At 40.1% G+C, this 20,922-nt stretch overlaps 1 protein-coding gene across 1 annotated transcript in view; it reads right to left on the bottom strand.

Moving 5' to 3' along the window:
• sntb1 (syntrophin, basic 1) overlaps window positions 1-20,922 on the bottom strand; it is a 61,449-nt gene that overhangs the window by 21,969 nt on the left and 18,558 nt on the right. The window contains exons 2-6 of the mRNA XM_014017793.1: window positions 16,104-16,347; window positions 8,480-8,597; window positions 8,243-8,332; window positions 2,729-2,865; window positions 2,351-2,547 (exon numbers count right to left, since the gene is read on the bottom strand). Of these exons, the coding sequence (XP_013873247.1) occupies window positions 2,351-2,547; window positions 2,729-2,865; window positions 8,243-8,332; window positions 8,480-8,597; window positions 16,104-16,347 (786 nt within the window). The remainder of the gene's footprint in view (window positions 1-2,350; window positions 2,548-2,728; window positions 2,866-8,242; window positions 8,333-8,479; window positions 8,598-16,103; window positions 16,348-20,922) is intronic.

The raw sequence follows: 20,922 nt of genomic DNA, 5'->3' as shown, positions 1-20,922 counted from the left end.
GTGGAACGGGAGATTCACATCATGGATGTGCAGCCGACAAATCTGCGGCAACTGTGTGATGCCACCATGTCAATATGGACCAAAATCTCTGAGGAATGCTTCCAGCACCTTGTTGAATCTATGCCACGAAGAATTGAGGCAGTTCTGAAGGCAAAAGGGGATCCAACCCGTTACTAGCGTGGTGTACCTAATAAAGTGGCCGGTGAGTGTATATAGGCGTTGGAAAACTTATTAGATTACCAAAAAGTCAAATCTGTAAGAACTGGTTCAAAAACACAGCAGAACTGTAGACTGGATAAATCTGTTGGTTTTAACATGTTCATAAAATGGCCAACACAGATTAACTGAATTGTTCAGCTATAAAATGTCCATTTAGGCTTCTGTACAGTGCTAATTTCACAGTTTTCACTTTGTTTACATGATTTAAGACCCCTAAAAGTGGTGGCACCAGGTGAGCAGGATATGACCTCACATGATCACGTGACGGTGTGATGTGACTGTTCACGTCTGTAGGTACAATTCACAAATTGTAAGAAAGTGAACAAGAGTTTGGTGATAAATGATGGAGAAACTAAACTGACAACAAAGAGTTTAGGGGATGGTTTGCTGCTGGATGCACACTGCCTCACAGATAGAAGAATCTGGGGTAACCCTTAATTTGCCACGTAGAAAGGAGAAAGGGACTCGGGGGAGGAAAACATTTCCCAGGACATTTTGTGCTTTGAGAACGAGGGAGGCCATGAGGGAGGGAGGGGGGTATTGTACCAGAATTCCCTAAACGACCAACACTCAGCACCAAGCTGCACACTCTAACACTCATACCATTCCTTTCTATAAATAGCAAAAGCTTTGTCCACATCTTTCATATGGCTGTCAAATTAGATCCAAACCCTCTTCTATCTCCGGGGACGTGGGAGTCTGTACATTGCATGTAAACATAATGCTGTATGCTATGGATTTAAGATTTTTTGACCTAAGGCTGTCTTTACTGCAGCCTCTAAAACCTCCCTCTGTGTGTTTTGTCACTTCATGCCAGAACACAGTTAATGAAGGATTGCACAATCCAGCAAAGTGACCGGGTACAACTCGCTTTGCTCCTTTTCATGCAGACAACCTCGGTTCAAAACAGTTGGGATGTTGTGTAAAATGCTAATAAAAACAGAACTCAAAGATTTGCACATCTCATAAATCTTTTTTATTTTTTGGGTGGGGGGTGCGGGGGTGGGATTTTCAGGCACTTTGTTTAACCCCGGATTTATACTACATGCGTCTCCGCTCCGCTGCGCTGCTTGATTKCAAAATAAAATCCACGTGTATCGTGTGTACACATATGCTTCATGCTACGTTTCCATCTGCTTCCCAAACAGAACAATACATTCTGACAGCATTTGTGTGGAAATATATACATATATTGATTAATATAGCTGCAATTTCGACATTATTCCGACAAATTATTCCACCTAATAGGGCCTTATTTTGTAAATACGGATGTTGTGCTCCTTTCTCTTCCTGTTGGTGCGACGTAATCTTTAAAATTTGACTCCGGCGCAGCTCCTGCGTCTGGCAAAAATAGGATCTGTTCTAATTTTGCCACTCACCGCYGCTCACCACCACCGTGCACAGCCAGTGTAAACACTCTCATTGATTATAATGGGTGTGTTTTTGCTGCGGAGGTCGGACGGGAGCGGAACGCATGTAATGTAAATTGGGGGTAATTCTATACCGCAGTCAAATARCTATGTTACTTTCACTTGTTATGAAAATGCTGTAAATATGTATCAAAAATAAGTGTGACTTCGCATCACAGCCTTGAAATAGGCCACTGTCTCATTAAGATTCTCCTTCCGTTTCTGACACTCCCATTTCAGCATGTCTTCACAACAATGCTTCAGGCAGTTTAGAACCTTTTGTAGATTTTCTGGATTTTGTAGTACTTTCTGGATCCCACGTGGGACCCACAAAGTACTGTTTCTGAATAACCGAAGTGAGTACAGAGCGTCTTACAAGATGTTTCAGCTTGGCAATATTTCTTCCAGTCATCCTCTCGTACACATTTACATCAATGTTAAGCTATGTTTTGCAATGAAATCATGAACATCCAACATTTTTAAGATACGTTTTGCAGTGAAATCATATTAATTTGTAATGAAACATTTCTCCTGCTGTTAGTCTGGTGAAGCTGTGAAGGGGAGGGTGCTGTGTGGGGCAGGAGCTCGGCAGCAGACCGCGCTCCAGGGAGGAGCTAGGTACAAATAGAATTGGGCCATGTTGTTCTGAAATTGCCCTATCTGAATGATTTATATTTCTGTGTGTTTTAAAAAAATGCGATGGAAGATGCCTCGTGACTCACTTGTAGTGACTTCTTTGATCATTTCAGCTGACGCGTGACATCCGCTGACTATGTGCCGGGTCCACAGGGACAGGTCCTTGGTGRTCTCGGCCCGGAAAAGGTGGGTTTCGATGCCGAGGCGCGTGCCGGTGCGAGTAGCGAAGAACAGCTCCGTGCCAGAGCAAGGGGATCCCCGGTCAGGACCAGAGTGGACCAGACTGCATTAAAGCAAAATCATTAAGAAAAGCACAAAACATTCATTAATATTACACACAAAATAACTCATATACTGCTTGATCAAATTTTTATAATTTTAAAAGAATAGTATGACTGAAACAACCCAATTTCAACTCATTGATACAAGTTTCTCTTCACAAGGTGTGTATTTAGGGGACTCACCGTGTTGCTAAAAGTGGAAAGGTGTGTGTGGGGCTCTGCCAGGTCTCCCTGCATCGGGGCAAACTGCTGTACAACAACAGGTCTTTCTCCGTCACCACCACCAGCACTGGCTTCCAACACTGTTTCTCACTCTCCGTCTGAAACACGAAGAGATGAACAATAACATGGCAAAAGCTACTATCATCCACCAATCTGATGAGCAAAGAAGGGCTGTGTAATTCATGGAAACGTGAAAAAAAATCATTTTAAAATTGAATGTGCTCAGAACGCTGTCTTTTTTCTTTTCTTTTTTTGTTTGTTACTGCTGATTAAAATGCTAACCTTATTATGTAATACATCAGTTCAATAATAGCTTTTACCATCATTTATTTGGGAAAGTAATTTATAAATTTCAAGTATGTTCACTCATTCAATAAAACGTTAGAACCTCAGAAGTAATGGTTTGATCTGGATGTAATTAGGTTCACATGCAGACCAGCGATGAGTGTGTACATATGGGCTCCAAAGGGTATAGGTGGTGGCTTAACGACCAAAGTGTTATCAGGCAGTTGCCCGAACATCCAAAAGTCAGTTAAAACAGTACCTGAAGGTCACCAGAGATAAAAGGATGCCTTAGAGACACATTAGACAGTAGTAGCAGCAGTTGACAGAGTTTCAAATGATGAATCTCTCTTTTTTGCAATTAGTACCATTAGTGCCATGTGATGACAGATTTTTGTATGACACTTTTGTACACTATCACTTTCAGGCACGCATGTGAGCCCAATGGTGGAAGGTGGCGTGGAGCAGCTAACGCTATCCCTACAAACTTTTTGAATTACTTGCATAAACTGGAGTATGAGGAAAGACAGAAAATGCAGACTAAGGACATATCATCCAAAYGCAAGTGCAACTGTCATCTATTAAACTGTCATATTAATTGTTAACAGCTTAACGCCACAATTAATCGTGATAAATTTATATGTCAGAATTGTATAACCCTATAACTCATACCTGTGTTACTCCTGACGTCATAGCGTGGAACGACATAAGGTCTGAATTCAGGTCACTTCTGGTAGTGGTTCATGGGACCCTGATGGCACAACGCTACATCAGTTAAAACTGGTTTTTGCGGTAAGTCACATATCTTGACAAAAAGCTTCTGTCCATTATCTCCACTGACACTCGGCCCTGTACATAGCCTCCAGTCAGAACTGTCCTGCAGACCTCAGTGTGATTGGTGGGTGTGTTTGTTTATGCAGAACAATGCCGTGGAGCAGCACGTCCCTCAGCATGACATTTTTTTTAAATGATCCACTGCCAGTTGTTAAATTAGCAAGATGGACAGCTTCGAAGAGCAGCTCATCTGGTCCTATTGAGACGGCCCGAATGTACAACTGATATTCATGCCTTCTTTCCATCTCCGCAGTTGACAAGCGTAAAAAAACGTTTTTGATCCTCTGTCTCCTCACCCAACAAAACTTTTTGCAAAAGCTACAATATATCCAAAACTCAGCTTCCCGCCTTCCCGCTCCCAGGACCACATCACTCCTGTACTTAAAAGTCTCCACTGGTTTCCTGTTCAATACCATATACAAAAGAAAATACTCCTCATCGCATACAAAGCCTTCAAWAATCTTGCAGCCCCTTATCTCACTGACCTCCTTCACCATTATTCTCCTACTCACCACCTCCATTCCTCTGACTCCAACCTCCTGATCAGAACCAAGCACCATATCCTGGGGGTTCGAGCATTTTTCACTGCTGCCCCATCCGTTTGAAACACTCTTTCTCCAAATATCAGGAACTGACTCTTTACCTTTCTTCAGATCGCTACTCAAAACCCACCTATTCAACCTGGCCTACCCACCATAATCCCCTTACCAATTTTTCAATTTTAAATTTTTCCCCATTTTCAATCTTGGTATCAGTGTTGTTGTTTACGTATATGCTTATCCATGTGCTGTGCTACATTAAGAGTGCTGTGAGAGGGCAGATGGAGAAATCATAATTTATCCCCTGCATCATATGTGCCAGAATGTTCATGTCTGAAACGATGTAATCACTGATCCGCTGTCTCACGTCTTCGTCTGTCTGTCTGTTTTCTTCCTCTTTTCTGGGGTTGAGGCAGGGGCAGCAGCCTAAGCAGAGAAACCCAGACTTCCCTCTCCCCAGCCACTTGGACCAGCTCCTCTGGGGGAATCCCAAGGCATTCCTAAGCCAGCCAAGAAACATAGTCCCCCCAGCATGTCCTGGGTCTTCCTCTGGGTCTCCTCCCAGTGGGACGTGTCCGGAACACCTCACCAGGGAGGCATCCTAACCAGATGCCCGAGCCACCTCAACTGGCTCCTCTCGATGTGGAGGAGCAGTGGCTCTACTCTGAGTCCCTCCTGGATGACTGAGCTTCTCACCCTATCTCTAAGGGAGAGCCCAGACACCCTGTGGAGGAAACTCATTTCGGCCGCATGTATCCACGATCTCATTCTTTCGGTCACTAACCAAAGCTCGTGACCATAGATCTCACATCTCACGTCTTGTGGAAGTATAAACCAGCCTTTACTTCTTGAACGTCTTCCCCTGGTATAGTCCATCAACAAGGCAACACTTGTCCACACTTGGCACATGTCTATGGACTGTCTGCATCCTATGGCCAGCAAGATCACCAATCTTTCCCAAATCCAACATCATATGTTAACCCAGCATCAGTTTGACGGATCTTGAAGGTCTCTTACAGTAACTGTGGGTCGACTTGCTGCAGGAGCGAGTAGAACAGCTTCGTTTTTTGCACCAGATCACTTTTTGTATCCATGCTTGAGGAGGTTCCACCTACTTCTGACGTGGAACTATCAGTTTACCCATATTGCCAACTTCAGTATCTGTTTGATGTGATCATTGCTGCAATCCAGTCACATGATGCTTCACACTCCTTTTATTTCCACCACTTTGTCTTTTTCTTGTCAGGGAGTGGATTTCATTCCAGTTCACAGCAGAAATTTTCTTTTTACCATTTGCAACTCAAAATTGGAGGACAGTCTTGCCGAGAACACTTGATAGGTGCCAGACAAGTGAATAATTAAAACAGAACAAATAATTACTCACAACTGAAAGCAATGTTGAGACATTAACTGAGCAGTTTCTCATGGCAGGACACCCATTTTGAAGTTGATTACTTTCCTGCTTCACAATGTGAAGGACATGCGCCCCTTTTTATTTTTCACGAACCACTTAGATCAGAGAGAGGACTGGTGTATGTGTTTGTGTGTGTGTTTATAGAGTGTAAAATATGTTTGCTCCCCCTTCAAAATGTGCTAATATCCACTACTGTGTATGCAACAGGGAATGAGCTATAAATGAGTGTAACTGGATTCAGACACAGGTACACTTATGCATCTGCTTTTCCGTGCCCCCTCACTCACTCATCTGCACAAATGTCTCACTTAAAAAACACACACACACATAAAAATGCACACACACAAGCTCATTTCATATGTGTTTTTTGTGACAATATTCTCATTATAAGAGCTTATCTGCAGTCGAGCCGTGGATTCCTAAGCTGGTCTTTGAAGTTCTACCTCAACCAATCAGGATTCGAGATCCAGAAGGTCGAGGGTCAGCTTTTTAACATAACGAGACTATGTTGCTAAGTAACAGCATTGTACGGCATTTTGAGGATCAAATATTGGCAAATTCACCAGAACTAAATTAGGTAGTTATAGATGTGTGTGTGTGTGTTTGCTAGCCCAGGTCTAATGTATATAAAAGAGTGAAGTGTTTGCTGTGTCTGGGCCTGCATCTGTGTAATTCAGATATGTTTGGCACGCATGTTTAAAGCAGTGGAGGATGATGCCCAAATATGCATGCAACCACAAATATAAGTGCACATAGACAAGCATGGATTAGTTTCTATTTTTATGAAATACTGAAACATATTTCTGACTCCATTTTCTACACGCTCTCTTTACACACACACCATTAACTGAAGCCTGCCTGACATATACACACAGGAAACTCATGAACTGGTAGATTTCTGGTGATGATCGGTGGCTTTAACAAACTGTGACAACAGTTTAACAAACAAATGTGACCCGACACTGCATTTTATGTGGCCCGCAAGARCTTCAAGGATGTATTAGGGTCTTAAAATAAGCTTATGCTGCTATAAAGCCAGCATTGACTAATAACTACATCTCCCATAATGCATGCTGATTATTTTACCCATAAACTGATGGTATCCCAACACTAGGTGGAGGTGCACAGGGTTCAAAAGAAGCCAGTACTCTGGGAAATTCGCCATGTAAAATCTCCATTTTACTGCATTTAAACAGTTGTACTGGGAAGTGGGAATTGTAAGTGGGAAATTCCCACAACGCCCCTCTAGTTCAGAATTCAAGACAGCAGCTTCTTACCACACCTCAACAACGAGTGAAACTCTTCTTTTACTTTTTAATAGGTTTTCTGGATGATTTATTTCACATTTAGTCAGTTGTACATGTAGTACTTTTCAGTGAGGACATGTTAAAACACAGTTTCTATGCAGGAAATACCACATAGAGCTCAGTTATTGTTCGTCAGCGGTGCTCAGCCGGAGCAACAAGATGTGGAACGTGACATTTTGTGTCGTCAGATTTAAACACAAAGCGTTAAAGGTAATTGAAACTGGCCCTTTGAGGGCCACCATAATGCTTATTTTGACCCTCGGTAAAAATGAGTTTGACACCCCTGATCTAAGTGCATATACATAGACAACACAGACAATTACACACGTGGAAATCAACTCAGGAGACCACTAAAGTCACCAAAATGATTATAAAAACTAAAACGTTGTTGTTAAGCAAAAAACTTTGTTCTCCAAAAAATGCAGCTTTAAAAAAATATATAAAATATCTTTCTCATTCACAACACACTCTGAATGTGACGTCTCATTATATCACGCCTATGGTAGATACACATTATTTCAAGGAATGCTGCAGCTTTAATTTATAAATGCGTGGATTTTTTTTTTTTTTTTGTATGTAGAAAAAAAAACATTACTTAGGCAAATGCCGTCCCTATTTAGGGAGAAGCAGCTCTTTTATAGCATTTAGTTTGATACTAATGGAGTTACATTCATAAAACAGCAGACAGAGGTGAAAGGTGACCAATAAAGTTGATTTATGCAGAATCATAAAAAATGACGCATAATTGAGAGACAAGGTTTTTGCCCGACGGCGATGAAATGCAATCAAACACAATATGCTGCGCAGGTAATTCCAAGGCAACAAAACCTAAGCCTGGAAATATGTAGATTTATTTGCTTTCGCTGCTGTGGACATATAAATAAAACAGAKTCCACTCAAAATGAGAGAAACCTGCAAGCCGTAGATCCACTTCATTCTTCACCAAAACTTAGAGTCACAGCAACTCTAAAACAAGCTTCCCTCAATGCATTTTTTCTGAAAACTGAATTTGTTCCCAAAATGAAAACAAAACCAAAACTGTAAAAATGCAGCAATTTTTTTCTCTCCCCTGCTCACGCACAAACAAACACACTCCTACCTTCCCTGCCAGCCATCCCAGGTGTCGGATCTCTTTGCTGCCAGCAACCCCTGTCCTGGATGTATTCTGGATGACCTCCGCCAGTGCCCGCTGTGGTGGGGTGATACATTTTAAGGCTGGGTGATAACTTAAACACGCATAAACGTTAAAAAAACTATATAGTGGCTACTGACATATCTAACAGTACTCTGAAGATAAGAGGTTCCTGTAAAAAGCAAGTCACATTAAAAGGCAGACCTGTGCCAGCGTGGATGTGACGGAGTGCAGGGAGGAGAACCAGGACAGGGCAGATGGTTGGTCCGGGCACCGGAGCACAATGGTGTGCCTGGCGTCGGGACTGTGCAGCTCCAGTTGTCTGCAGGGAGAGATAAGAAAAGTTCGAAAAAAAGCTTTAACCTTTTTGTTTCCACTGAGGAGTTTCAGAAACTAAAAAAAACAAACAACAAAAAATCTGTGCCAAATTATTTTGCAACTCTAATCAGGCAGCACCAAATTGGTTTCAAATCACAGCTTTAGAAACCAAATGTTACCCGATTAGGTTTCAGCTTCAACAGATGCTCCACTTGTCCATTCCACTTCATAACAAGCATTCAGTCAAATCAACAATAAAGGGCCTTGAAATTTGAGTTAATTTATGTAAAGTGAAAAAAAAATTGAAATTGGACAGCTCATGCATTCTGTGTGGGCCTGATAATACACACACGTTCTTTTTTTTTCTCCCAGTAAATTTCCATAAATAATCTGCTTCCATCATATGGGAGCGTTTCTGGACTTGAGAGGAAAAGCATACGTTTCTCCATCTCCCTGAACGTTGCTTTGATTGTGTGCTGACTGAATATGAATTTTAAAAAGGCACACGTGGCTGCCGACAATGCACAAAGCAGTGAACTGTTACTTTACACTGCAGCGTGAAGTAGTCCAATCTGCAACAAAAAAAAGCTGGAGAAAAGGTGGGCTGCAGAATGCGAAGAGAGGAGAGGAAAAAAATAATTTCAGACAAAGAATGCAAATTCTTTTTTTTTACAGAAACAAATATTCATTATTCCTGAGTTTGAGATTTAGGTGAGAAATGGTAAATGTGTGCTGTCATAATGAGATCTTATTATCGAAAGCTGAAAAATGGTAACTCTAAAGGGTTTATTTTAAATTGTACAAAACATTAAAAAATACAATAAATTTACAATAAAACAAATGACTCAACTAAAACAATTGCACTTCTGCAACTTGAACATAATGGGGTCTATCATGGTCTTAAATGCTCTGTTTAAGCTCATCTGATTGCAAACTATTCCATGAAGTTGGAGCAGAAAAACTGAAAGTTTTCTTCCCCGTTTCTGTTCAGACACGAGGAACATTAAAATTTAAAGTGTCTTGAGAGCGGAGGCTGTAGGTCCTGTTATTTAAAGTTAACAAAGATGAAAGATAAGGTGCTGTCAACGTAAGAATAACCTTGTAAATTAAAACATCCCAAAGGCCAAGCCGGCGGACATGCAGAGATGGCCATTACCTTAGCATAGAAGATACATTTGTACAAAGCACCTCCCACTGCTCATCTGTTGAGCTTGTAATCCTAACTACTTCTCAGTTCAGTCCTTTTTGAAAAAAAAATGCCTTCATCGAGCAAATTTATTTTTGGATGCCAAAGAAAATACCCTCATGTTGTAAATGGCGTGAAGCATTTTGAAAACATGCTGAAGTGGGAGTGTCAGAAATGGTAGGAGGTTCTAAAAGACACTGAAGCCATTTTCAAGGTGACAGGCTATGATGCAAAGTCAAATTTATTTTGATGTATGCACCATCGTCGCAACCGAAGGTAACAGTTACAAGATCGTGGTATAGAAGGAAACCATGTGCCTGGAAACTGCATAATACCTCCCTCTCCCTTTGAATGAGTTGATTCCAAAAGCTAATCAGTTAGATTAGCTACGTGCACWATCAGTAATTACTTCAAGAGTTTCAATAAAATCCATCCAGTGGAGTTTGAGATATTTTGTCAACAGTTCGACATAGTTAACACAAACGTGTTACACAAAGGTCTTAGCACTTATTTTAAGAACTTGGTCTCTTTAGTATCTTCATTTCTATCAGTACAAACACTTAATATTTTTCTAAATAGGTTTTCAGGATAACGATGTGAGGGGGTAAACATTACGCCGGATTAATACACATAAGGAATATAAATCAAGTCCAGTTTATTGGTCTTTATTCCAAAGTAAACCCCCTCTTTTCACTTCTTTTGCGCCGTCTTTTCATCAGGTCTTTTCATCGCTGCATGTGTTCACATCCCTCTCTTCTGCATTTCCTCTCAGGCTTAAACACGGTTTAAACAACATCTGGCGAAATGAAAAGAAATCCCTCCAAGGGATGCAACACAGCAGCCAGTCTGGAGAARAAGACGAGCCAGATTATTCTGTCACTTAACATAAAGCCCCCCCCAAACAATTTCATCCCTGAAATCCAAATAAGAAAAGCAGAGAGGGAGTTCTTACAGGCTCACTCTGCAATTTTTACCTTTTTTTTTCTTCTTATCATCTGGGGACAAACAGAGTTTGAGAAACAGCCAACTTTCTAGTAGAAATGAGCACCTTTTTCATGAAACAGCACAGAAAATGATGGTTCTGTGTGGGCAACTCTCAATTTAAATGAGCATTTACCGTCCGAGGGGAATTCGTCCTGGCTGTGAGCAGAAAAGAAAAGAACTTATTACAAAAACTGCTAGTCGAGGTAAATGTGGCCAAAGTCTGAATCTGTGTGTGGATCCACTATAAAGCTTTATGAATCTACAAAACAGTGTGTTATCTGCATACAGCAAAACCTCTCAGCATCTGTCGATGAGTTACTGACCTCAACTCCTCGTATAACTCACCAATAAAACCAAAGTTATGGGTGACAAAGTCAATGTTCAACCCTGAAATGCTCTTCAGTGGTTTCACGCTTCCACATAGTTTAACTGAAAGTCAAACCTTTATTTCAAGTGTGATTTTGTCCATCAGGGTGAGACTTTGTGCTCAATATTTAAACACACACCCAGCTGACATTGTCCTCAAGGCCAAAGATAATTTAGTGGCCAAAAAAAAAAAAAACTGCCCGAGGCCTCAAGACTCTAACCCCTGCATCCCTAAAGCCACAGATTATCTGAAAATATCAGAGGAATGTCGACCAAAGCCAAGAATATACACAGATCGTAATATATTCCAACGAATCTCCAAAGAAACAAACCAGATGAAGGACGATTTATGATGGGAAACAGAATCTGCTCTGGATGTTTTGGATTAAATCGTTCAGGATTTAAAAGTTGTGAAAGATTTGGTATCTCCTGTTAAAACTCTTTAGAGAACAGATTAAAAAAACAAATCTGTATAACAAAAAGGGTTTTCTTGCTATTGTTTATAGTGGAAATGTAAAACCCACACGATAGAAAGTCTTATTTCTAAAGAAAATAAAACAACAATAATCCCAAGTTTTATGCATTATTTCAGCCAAAACTGTTTTTTGGAAAATTAGTCTCATAACTGCACGACTATAAACAAACGCTGTTGTTTTTTTATTATTATTATTATAAAGCTGTGTGTTTCTACTAATGGTTTTTTTTATTAGCATCTATCTGCACCTCTGATCCTTACCTGTAATGTTTTTAATGATTGCTTAAAGCAGCCTTGTGTTGCTCCTCATTATTACTGAATTTAGTTTTTCTCACATGAATGAACAGCAGACGTGTTCTGAAGGATCTGCTTACATTTTGGTGCAGGACCTTTCCTGTGATGAGCACCTTTTTGGTAAAGAGCACATAAACCAGGACATGGTGCAAAGATTGTAGAGTAGAAATGATAATATTTTTCAAACATGTAATTTTATTGATTTCACGACTGCATTGCATTTTTTACAGATATTAATATGCACAGTGGGAGTATTTTGCAATGCATTATGGTCTTGATAATATTGAGCCTACTTCCAGGCCACTGAAATACACCAGAGTTATTCAACTTGTASGACACATCCYGTCTGCAGGTAACTTCAGTCTGGCCCRGCAAYGAGCTCATTAAAAGAAAAAAAWGATTTACTTCACTAAATATAAAAAATATTTTGAATTAATTTAAAATAAAATATTTAATGCAGTAAAAAAGGTAAAAGACCTTATCTTCCCTACCATTAACAGGCTTCCCCTCCAGAAGTCCGGCCCCTGAGCTGTTGGTTTTGAATTACTGTGGCCCCTTGAGCGCTTTAAGGGCTCGACACACGGGCAGCGACAAACTACAGCGATTAGCGGCTGTCATCGCAGCCAGGGTGAAACCCGACACACGGGACGCGATAGCGATCACAGCGTTGCGAATCGCGCTCTCAGATCGCTTGTCTTCACAAAATTTGATTGGTTCTTAACTCTGAAGGCRGGTGTGCWTTACGGACGTGTAAATTAAACAAATCTTGCGATGCTAATGATATTGAAAAACAAACACACATCAAAATACAGTTTTATGAGGAAAAACTTACCATAAACTTCACCCTGGTGCCAATAAATTCCCACAAAGCTTTTTAGTAATCATTTGGTGAAAGTGTTAGCTAACTGCAGTGTGTAGCATACTCTCCTCTCATTGGTCAGTCAATGAAACCCTCACTGGTTGGTTGTACGCTAAGCGACAGCGACAGAAGTTGAACATTTTTCAACTTTCGTATGTCGCGTCGCAAGCTCGCGTGTGCACGTCTACGTGTACGAGCGTGAAATTTCACATGCACTATTTTCGCCGGTCGCTTAGCTGGAGGAGGGCAAGCGATTGTCGCCTCACCGCACAGGCTCCATAGGAAATGAATGGAGAAGAGCGAGCGACGTCGCCTCCCGTGTGTCGAGCCCTTTAGTTGAATAACTCTGGTCTAAACAGTGTTTATTTCTACCTAAACTGTGCAGTCATGCTGACATCTGGCTACATTGTACATAAAAAAACATTTCGCTATCACAGAGTAAAATACCATTCAGCTGCTGATAATCCTCCAGAGATTTTACTGAAAGCTGGGTGGAAAGAAAACTCTCCATTAAAGTTTGGAACAAATGCTGAAGACTCAGTGTACCTGTCAAAACCACCCCAATCCAGTATCTCACTTGACTGATTGTTGGCAACAAATCAAAAAAATATATTCACAAGAAAATTTCCAAAATGTCTCAAAACAAGGCCGAATTTGTCAGCCGCTTACGTCTCAGCACTGTGCCGAAGGCGGTTCAAACTCAAAGACTCCTCCAACTGCTGCCCACAAATACGTCCAATTATTTTTCCCCAAYTTGARGGACGGGTCCGGTGGATCCKTCGCAGCTCAACCTATCCCAGTGATTCYCAATTCCGGTCCTCATGACYCAYTATCCTGCATGTTTTAGTTGTTTCCCTGCTTTTGCAYACTTGATTTAAATGAATGAGTGATTAGCAGGCTTCTGCAGAACTTCAAGACCTGCTGAAGAGCAGGGAAACAACTAAAACATGCAGGGTAGTGGGTCACGAGGACCAGAATTGAGAACCACTGTCCTATCCCAAGATGCCTTGCGATTTGACTGGAGATTAGTTGTTCAAGTACTGCCTCTAAGCTAATTTTGTTAATTGATAATATAAATATATTAATATTTTTGCTGCTTTCTATCAATTTTTTGCTTCTGTTTAGCATTGTCATGGTAGGCGACAGGACATACAGACAGGGTAAGTGTGGTTATAAAGCTGAAGGCTAGACTCTCCAAACTGACAGCCACTTTCTTCTGGTCTTCATGGTCAACAAAGGACCCAGCCCACCTATACCGGGTAGGCTGGGTCCTTCGAAGGACAGCCTCTGAATTTGGACGCAGCCTGGGAGTCAACTCAATTCAAGACGGCCGTCACAGCCCACTAAGTTTAGGAAACACAAAAATGGCCAAAACTCAGTCCATTTTACAGATAGTGAACTGAATATTGTTGTGGAAGTGGTTGAGATTTATTCAAAACATACTCTGAACATCTTGTGAGATCTCTCACCAAGGTTGTCCCAAAGCTGCTAAACCTTCTCGTCGTAAGACAATCTTAAAACTCTGRCATGTAAGAAAGCGGGTGATATGCWTTCTTTAAGGAATGCAAGGACTTTTTCCCCCAGGAGGTTTTCTTTATTTGCTTGCATGTCATTGCAATTTGTAGATGAAAGTTTCAACAGTTTTTGTAACTTTGAAGCTGCTGATTGAACTTCATTCAAAGAGAAAAATGCGGATAAGGGAACTGATAGAAAGACGTCTGGTAAGAAAGAAAATTTTCTTTTTTAGGAAGACAGATGATGGAGAAGAATAAGAGGGACAGCAATCTGCCATAAGGAGAAGAGAAATCAATGTGAACAAAAAGATTTAAAAAACAAAAAGGGGAAAACAAAAGATGGGAAAATGTTGCACATTAAAAAGCAAACACTAGAGAGGAGATCGGTACTCAGAACACAAAGTGTTGGAAAGAGGAAAAAGTGATAGTAAATCACTCCTGTGTACCCTCATGCTGTTTGACCGAGCCAGTCAAATTACCAAGCCATTAGCTTAATGACTCCTCCTAACACTCCACCCCCACTGAGAACCGTCTGAGTGCTGCTTCAAATGTCTGTCTTAAAGGAAAATGGGCTTCAAAAGTCTGACAAAACACACTTTTTAGRAGTCGCTTTAAGATAACAGATGATGATTGCTGACCTCGGGGCAGAAATTAAAGAGCAAAGAACCGGCAAAMCACAGTAAAGATTGTCAAATCAGATTAGATTCACACGAGAAAACGTCTTCACTCTGACTTCCTGCAGATCAAACATCGTATTTGTGTTGTACGTCTTGTTTTATTGTGTAAGAGAATAATAAACGCCACGATGAAGGAAATTCAATCGGTTGACTGACACACAAGAGATAAAGTTTCCTATCATTCCGTTGTTGCACGGCTCATTTCAATTTGACTGTAGATTTTATAATCTTCCACAAATTTTCATTTCGCTCTCAAGTTTTAGGAGAAATTGTGTTTTTCTTTGAAAATTCAGCGTGAATGCTGAGAGCTTAAACTGCTGCTGGAGCTTGTTAAAAAGGCAAAAGTTTACTTGTTAAAAAAAAGACAGTCATAAAAGCCACAACCAGACACACACAGGCTAAAAACTGAAATTTGCAAAAACAGGAGCTAAATGCTACAACCTCAAAACAGTAGCTAAAAGCTAAGATCGGCAACAGACAGAAGAATAGCTAAAATTAGCAAAAAATAGCTAAAAGCTAAACCCAACAAAAAAGTAGTCTATAGTGAAAACCAACATAACTTAAGCTAAAAGCTAAGATTAGTAACACATAGGCTAATAGCTAAGTCAGCAAAATGAAAAAAACAACTAAATAGTAAGATAAAGATCAAAGAAAGAACAGCTAAAATTTAAGCAAGTATGCTGAATTATTTTAAGCAATTTTAAGGACATGAGGAGTTTTTCTTTATTTTTATGAGAAAAAAATTAATAAAGTTAAGTATTTCAGTAAGTATAAAGTTGCAAAAACCAGAACTACTAGCCGAAATGTCCTGAATGCGCTGAACATTTTTGATACATGAATAATTAAAACAGCTGAAATTTTGCTGATGTCTSAAAATCAGACAAGAGTAACGGAGGAAACTAGAAACAGGAAAAATAGTGTAAATGCTGAYTCAACGTTTTATAAGAAACATTTTACTGTGTATTCATAATTTTAAATGGAAACACCCACTTTTTCCTGCAGGTTGAACGTCACACTGATAAAATATTTTAAAGACTAACAAAGACTCGTGGAAATCTTGACTGAAACCTCAAGTAATTTTGGTTTTCATGCAACTTCTGCCTCCGCTTCTCATTTGCCTGTTTGCTCTTCGTGCTGCGGTGAGCTTCCACCTACCTGTTCTCAGGATCGGGTTTGGTCATGGCTCGTGTTGCGTAACACATCTTCAGCGGTATGCACCGCCGGTCGCTGCTCAGGGACAGGGAGGGCAGGGTGGGGGAGCTCGGAGACTCAGAGGAGAAGGAGGAAGTGATGGCGGGGCTGCTGGGACGGGGAGACTCGGGAGGCGGGGTCTCCCAGCCGATCTCYGACACAGGGGAGCCCTTTTTGACGTAGGGTGTTGCCTCACGCATGTATTTGACTGGGGAGGAAAACAACAAAGATTTTAAGTCTAAAATATCAAACAGTTAAAAAAAAAGGTTGAAAATCAACAAAAGATAACATTTTTTGAAAGCTAGTACATCTACCAAAAAGAAAAAATAAGTAGGTCCTCTGGATGGGTTCTTCTTTAGTGAAATATTTCGTCTCTCCAAGAGACTTCTTCAGTCTGATGAGTTTCAGGTGAACTCAGCCTTATAAGCACTGCCTCCACATGGACAAACAGGTTAGTCAYATGCAAAAGAGGGCCATCGCCTAACAATAGGCTTGATTAGCTCTGTTGTTCATAGAGGGTGTGCCCCATCACCTGACTTACTGGTTTGGATGCTGTGGTTCTTAGGTGTCGTGTCATGTGTATGTAGTGAGTGCAGGCGGGGCTCAAAGTCCCCTTGTTTTTGTTTTTTCCCTCTTTGTGTTGGTTATCGTTGGGGCCCTGATTCACACCTTTTGCTCACGGGGCTGAGTACAGTAAGTCAGGTGATGGGRCACATGACCCTCTATGAACAATAGAGCTAATCAAGCCTATTGTTAAGCGATGGCCCTCTTTTGCATATGACTAACCCGTTTGTCCACCATGTGGAGGCAGTGCTTATAAGGCTGAGTTCACCTGAAACTCCTCAGACTGAAGAAGTCTCTTGGAGGAGAGACGAAACATTTCACAAAAGAAGAACCCATCCAGGGGACCTACTTATTTTTTCTTTTTGATTTTTTCTGCCTGGATTACTGAGATGCATCAGGACACTAATACCTCTACGATCATTGGGTAAAAGTTTAAGGCACAGAGTGTTCAGACCTTAGTAGATCATTTACTGTACAAAAAAAGCAATCCAATAATATGATACGATGCAACATAATTTACTTTATTGTCCCTTTTGGAAATTTTGTTTTGACTCAATAACATCCAAATAAAACATGATAAAACCTCCAGTACTAAATTAAAGGCCTTTCAGTCATTGAAGAACATTACATGCTGTCTGTCATGCCAGAGTTTCAAACTAAAAATCATGTGTTGAAAACAGAGTTTGAGCCTTTTTCAGTCAATTTTTAAAAAAATAACCATATGTGATTACACACATTCTGTTAACAGTCTGAGTATTTGTTGGGGATGACCCTCAGATACTACCACACCAAGTTTTAGCTCAATCAGTAAAACTGAATGAATTACAACCATTAATACCATTATTAGCTGTGGCAGCCATCTTGAACTAGGCTGACTAAAAAGCTAATGAGTTAAAAAAAATAAACAATTATTTTCCAGGAGTTTTGTAAAAATCAAACAGTTTCTGACATATTTCGCTAACAGACACACTTCCAGTTGACGCTATACTGATGCATCTTGAGAGGTAAAATGTAGTTTTCAACATAGATGATTTTGAAACTTATTCTGCATTCCAAACAATAAAACACTATCTTGTTTCTACAGTTTTAAAGTTTGAGCTCTACTTAAAAAAATTTACAGCACTAACATTACCAAAGTACATTTAAATCCTGTTAGAAAAGACAAAAGTCTTTAGATAGCAGTGGTTTTGCTTTAACTTTAATAAACACACAGAGTTTAAAGTAGTTTGTCATGTCACAGAGGAAGGATGTGGGGACGCCGCAAATGTTTGAGTCCCCCCCCCCCCCCCCCAAAAAAAAAAAAAAAAAAAAACTGATGCTGCTAAATCACTTCACAGCTGAAGCTTTTGAGAAGTCTGTTGTGGGGYARTAACAAAAATGAGTTCCTTAGTAGYAGTGTGTTACCTTAACGTTGCCTAAAAATCAGTGCAAAATCACAGGAGTGTGTGCGTTTCTAAAAACACGGCGTTGTGAGACCATATCTGTTGAATATCAGTAGTCGTATTTATTGGAGCTGCTTCAAGTGGACGGTCTTTTCTCTGTGTTATCCCAATTTGACTCCGTATTTCCTGCCTGCCTTTTTCCACTTCCATCGATAATAAATCCTAAAAATATGAACAACTTTGTGAGTTATAATTAAAAAGTATGCAAATAAAGGAGCTTGTGTTCATCGCAGAGGCAGCAGGGGGCTGGGTTAAAAAAAAAAACCTGTTTGTCTTCCCATTACAATGAGCTGGCACAGTGGGCTCAGTCTGCAGCCAGTTAGAAATGAAAGCAGCACACGTAAACACGCCAAAAAGCCCAAACACACCCTGGTGTCTTTTTATCTTTCAGCTAATTTGTTACAATTTATTTATTTATTATGCCTTTATTTAACCAGGAAGTCCCACTGAGATCAAAATCTCTTTGACACGCACGACCTGGCTGAACGCAAGTTTGCAYCATGCACCTTTGTACAACATATATAAAAATAAATATAAAGCAAAATGAAAGAAGCCACGATGCATTGATGATTTAGTCTCTGCAGCAACTCTCAGACGGATTTGTGGACATTTTCTAGACATCACAACACAAAAAGCTTCTCTCGCATCTTCTGATTGGACATTAAACAGCTGATGCTTCAAACCTGGGAACCTCTCCAAGCAGGAAAAAAAGAAACCCTTCACAGAAAAATTCAAACTGTGAATCACTGGAGGCTTGATAATTATTTTAAATTCTTCRTCTGTGAATGTTGGGAGGGAAGTAAACAAGAGAACACAGGGCATTCTGAATGCTTGGTATGGTCGAGGCGCCTAATTGGAAGATCCCAGATAATTGGCGCACGACTGGAACGCAGCGACTATTCTGGGTGAAAGTCACGACAGAGACCTGTGAGATGGAGGAACAAGCCTGACCGCCAGGGACGACAGGCTGAGCCACTGAAGGAGCCGATCTGACAGAGATCTCAGTGGACCTGCAGAAGTGACACCATCCACTTCCACACATGATTAATTAAAGGATTAAAACAAGAGGAAAGACTTGTAGTGTATCAATACAATAGAAGTCAATGGAGTTGTTTTATCAAATCWATGTTTGGTTTTGCTCATCAAGAGCCATCAGCTAAAGGAACGTGAAAAAAGTCCATTTCATAACTACAGACAGACTCCTGCTGGCAAAAAAATAAATAAATAAAACATCTCATGTCTTCACTTCTGTGTTGCAAATATGATGAAGCAAGAGGAAAACGTGACATCTGGCTTCAAACAGTCATGTTTTGAAAAATATGTAGATTGAGATTATGCATTTTAGATTTGATGAAATTACTTAAAGCAGACATGTTTTAAGTTCTTCTTTTTCACATTTAAATCATTCACTTGGGCTCTAATTAGAATTAYAATGCTTTGGTCTGCTGCCACTCCAAATTATGAAAGGTGGGTTTCAATTCAGCCGGTTAGAATGAAGAAGTTAGTTTGACTAAGGATTTGTAAGCATAGTTTTTCAACACAGAGTAACTAAAGTTAAAAACATGCAAGTAGAACAGGTGTCTGTTTATGGTCATATTAATAGTTATCGGCTAAATGCCACAATTATTTGTGATGTTTTGGGTTTTTTTGCCAATATTGCCCAACACTAATCCAAACTACAAAAAATAGTTTTGCTTTCCTTATGATTACAACACACCTCCTCCAAAATGAAAGTGAACAACTAAGGAGTTCATCTGTTCATGTTCTACACATGATGAAACCACAGGAACTGTGGTTGATCAGTATGGGCTGCTGTGCTTTCCTTTTGCGTCAGAAGCTTGAAAGATTAAAGACGACATAAAGCTCGCTGAAAGCAAACTCCAGTGTCTTTTTCCTCTGTCAGCCACCTTAAAAACCATGATCATTTTACACCTTTAAACAAAACACATTTAAAATTAAAACCCTAGCAGCTCTTGAAGGAATGCATATTGCCCACCATCTTTCATGATTTCATATCAAGATTATTTTTGTCGGGAGTTGACAGMGTTGTAGAAATTTTGATAAGACCTTGAAAATATCATCATGTGTACAATCTTCTATGAAACAGCAAAATGTCTCTCAGAGTATGTGTTGTAAAACATTCTTAGCTACAACTGCACCACATTTTATCTCATTAGTTGTAAATTAGACTGAGTCTGAAATTAATGGAAGTCATTGCAATGTCCTCATAAAAATAGCTGTACTAGACGGTGCGTACTGGAAAAATGGTCCAACCTGCAGACATGTCAACACCTTCGGACGTTTCCCTGCATCTTGACCCTCAAAAATCTCAAAACTAAACTACACAAAAAAGAACATAGTACTCACATGTGATCTAACAGGGGTGTTGGGTGACAAATGGGCTGTCGGCTGTGGGATAAGCAGCTGCAGCACAGAGGTGCAGAGAAAGGAGGACAGGGAGAAGTGGCAAACTTATTTCTAGTGGCAGAGAGGGTTGTAAGATTGTTAATTAATTTTATTTACTCTTTTGCTTACTTTCTACAAGTTCTGAGATGTAAAATTAATTTGAAGCTGAGTTTTTGAAAAAAAAATCTGAGATTAAAAAAAAAACTTCTTGAGATTGCCCTATACAATCACAGCCCTACAAAATGGGATAAAATCTGTGTAATCTACAGTCAATCTGTACAACGTGACAGGTATGGAAATGGTCCCCACAAGGTAATAAAAACATGTTCACACACACACACACACACACACACACACACACACACACACAC

Source organism: Austrofundulus limnaeus, unplaced genomic scaffold, assembly GCF_001266775.1.
Source record: "Austrofundulus limnaeus strain Quisiro unplaced genomic scaffold, Austrofundulus_limnaeus-1.0 Scaffold177, whole genome shotgun sequence".
Taxonomy (NCBI): domain Eukaryota; kingdom Metazoa; phylum Chordata; class Actinopteri; order Cyprinodontiformes; family Rivulidae; genus Austrofundulus; species Austrofundulus limnaeus.
Note: the sequence above shows the minus strand (reverse complement) of the source record. Positions and strands in the feature narration are given on the sequence as shown.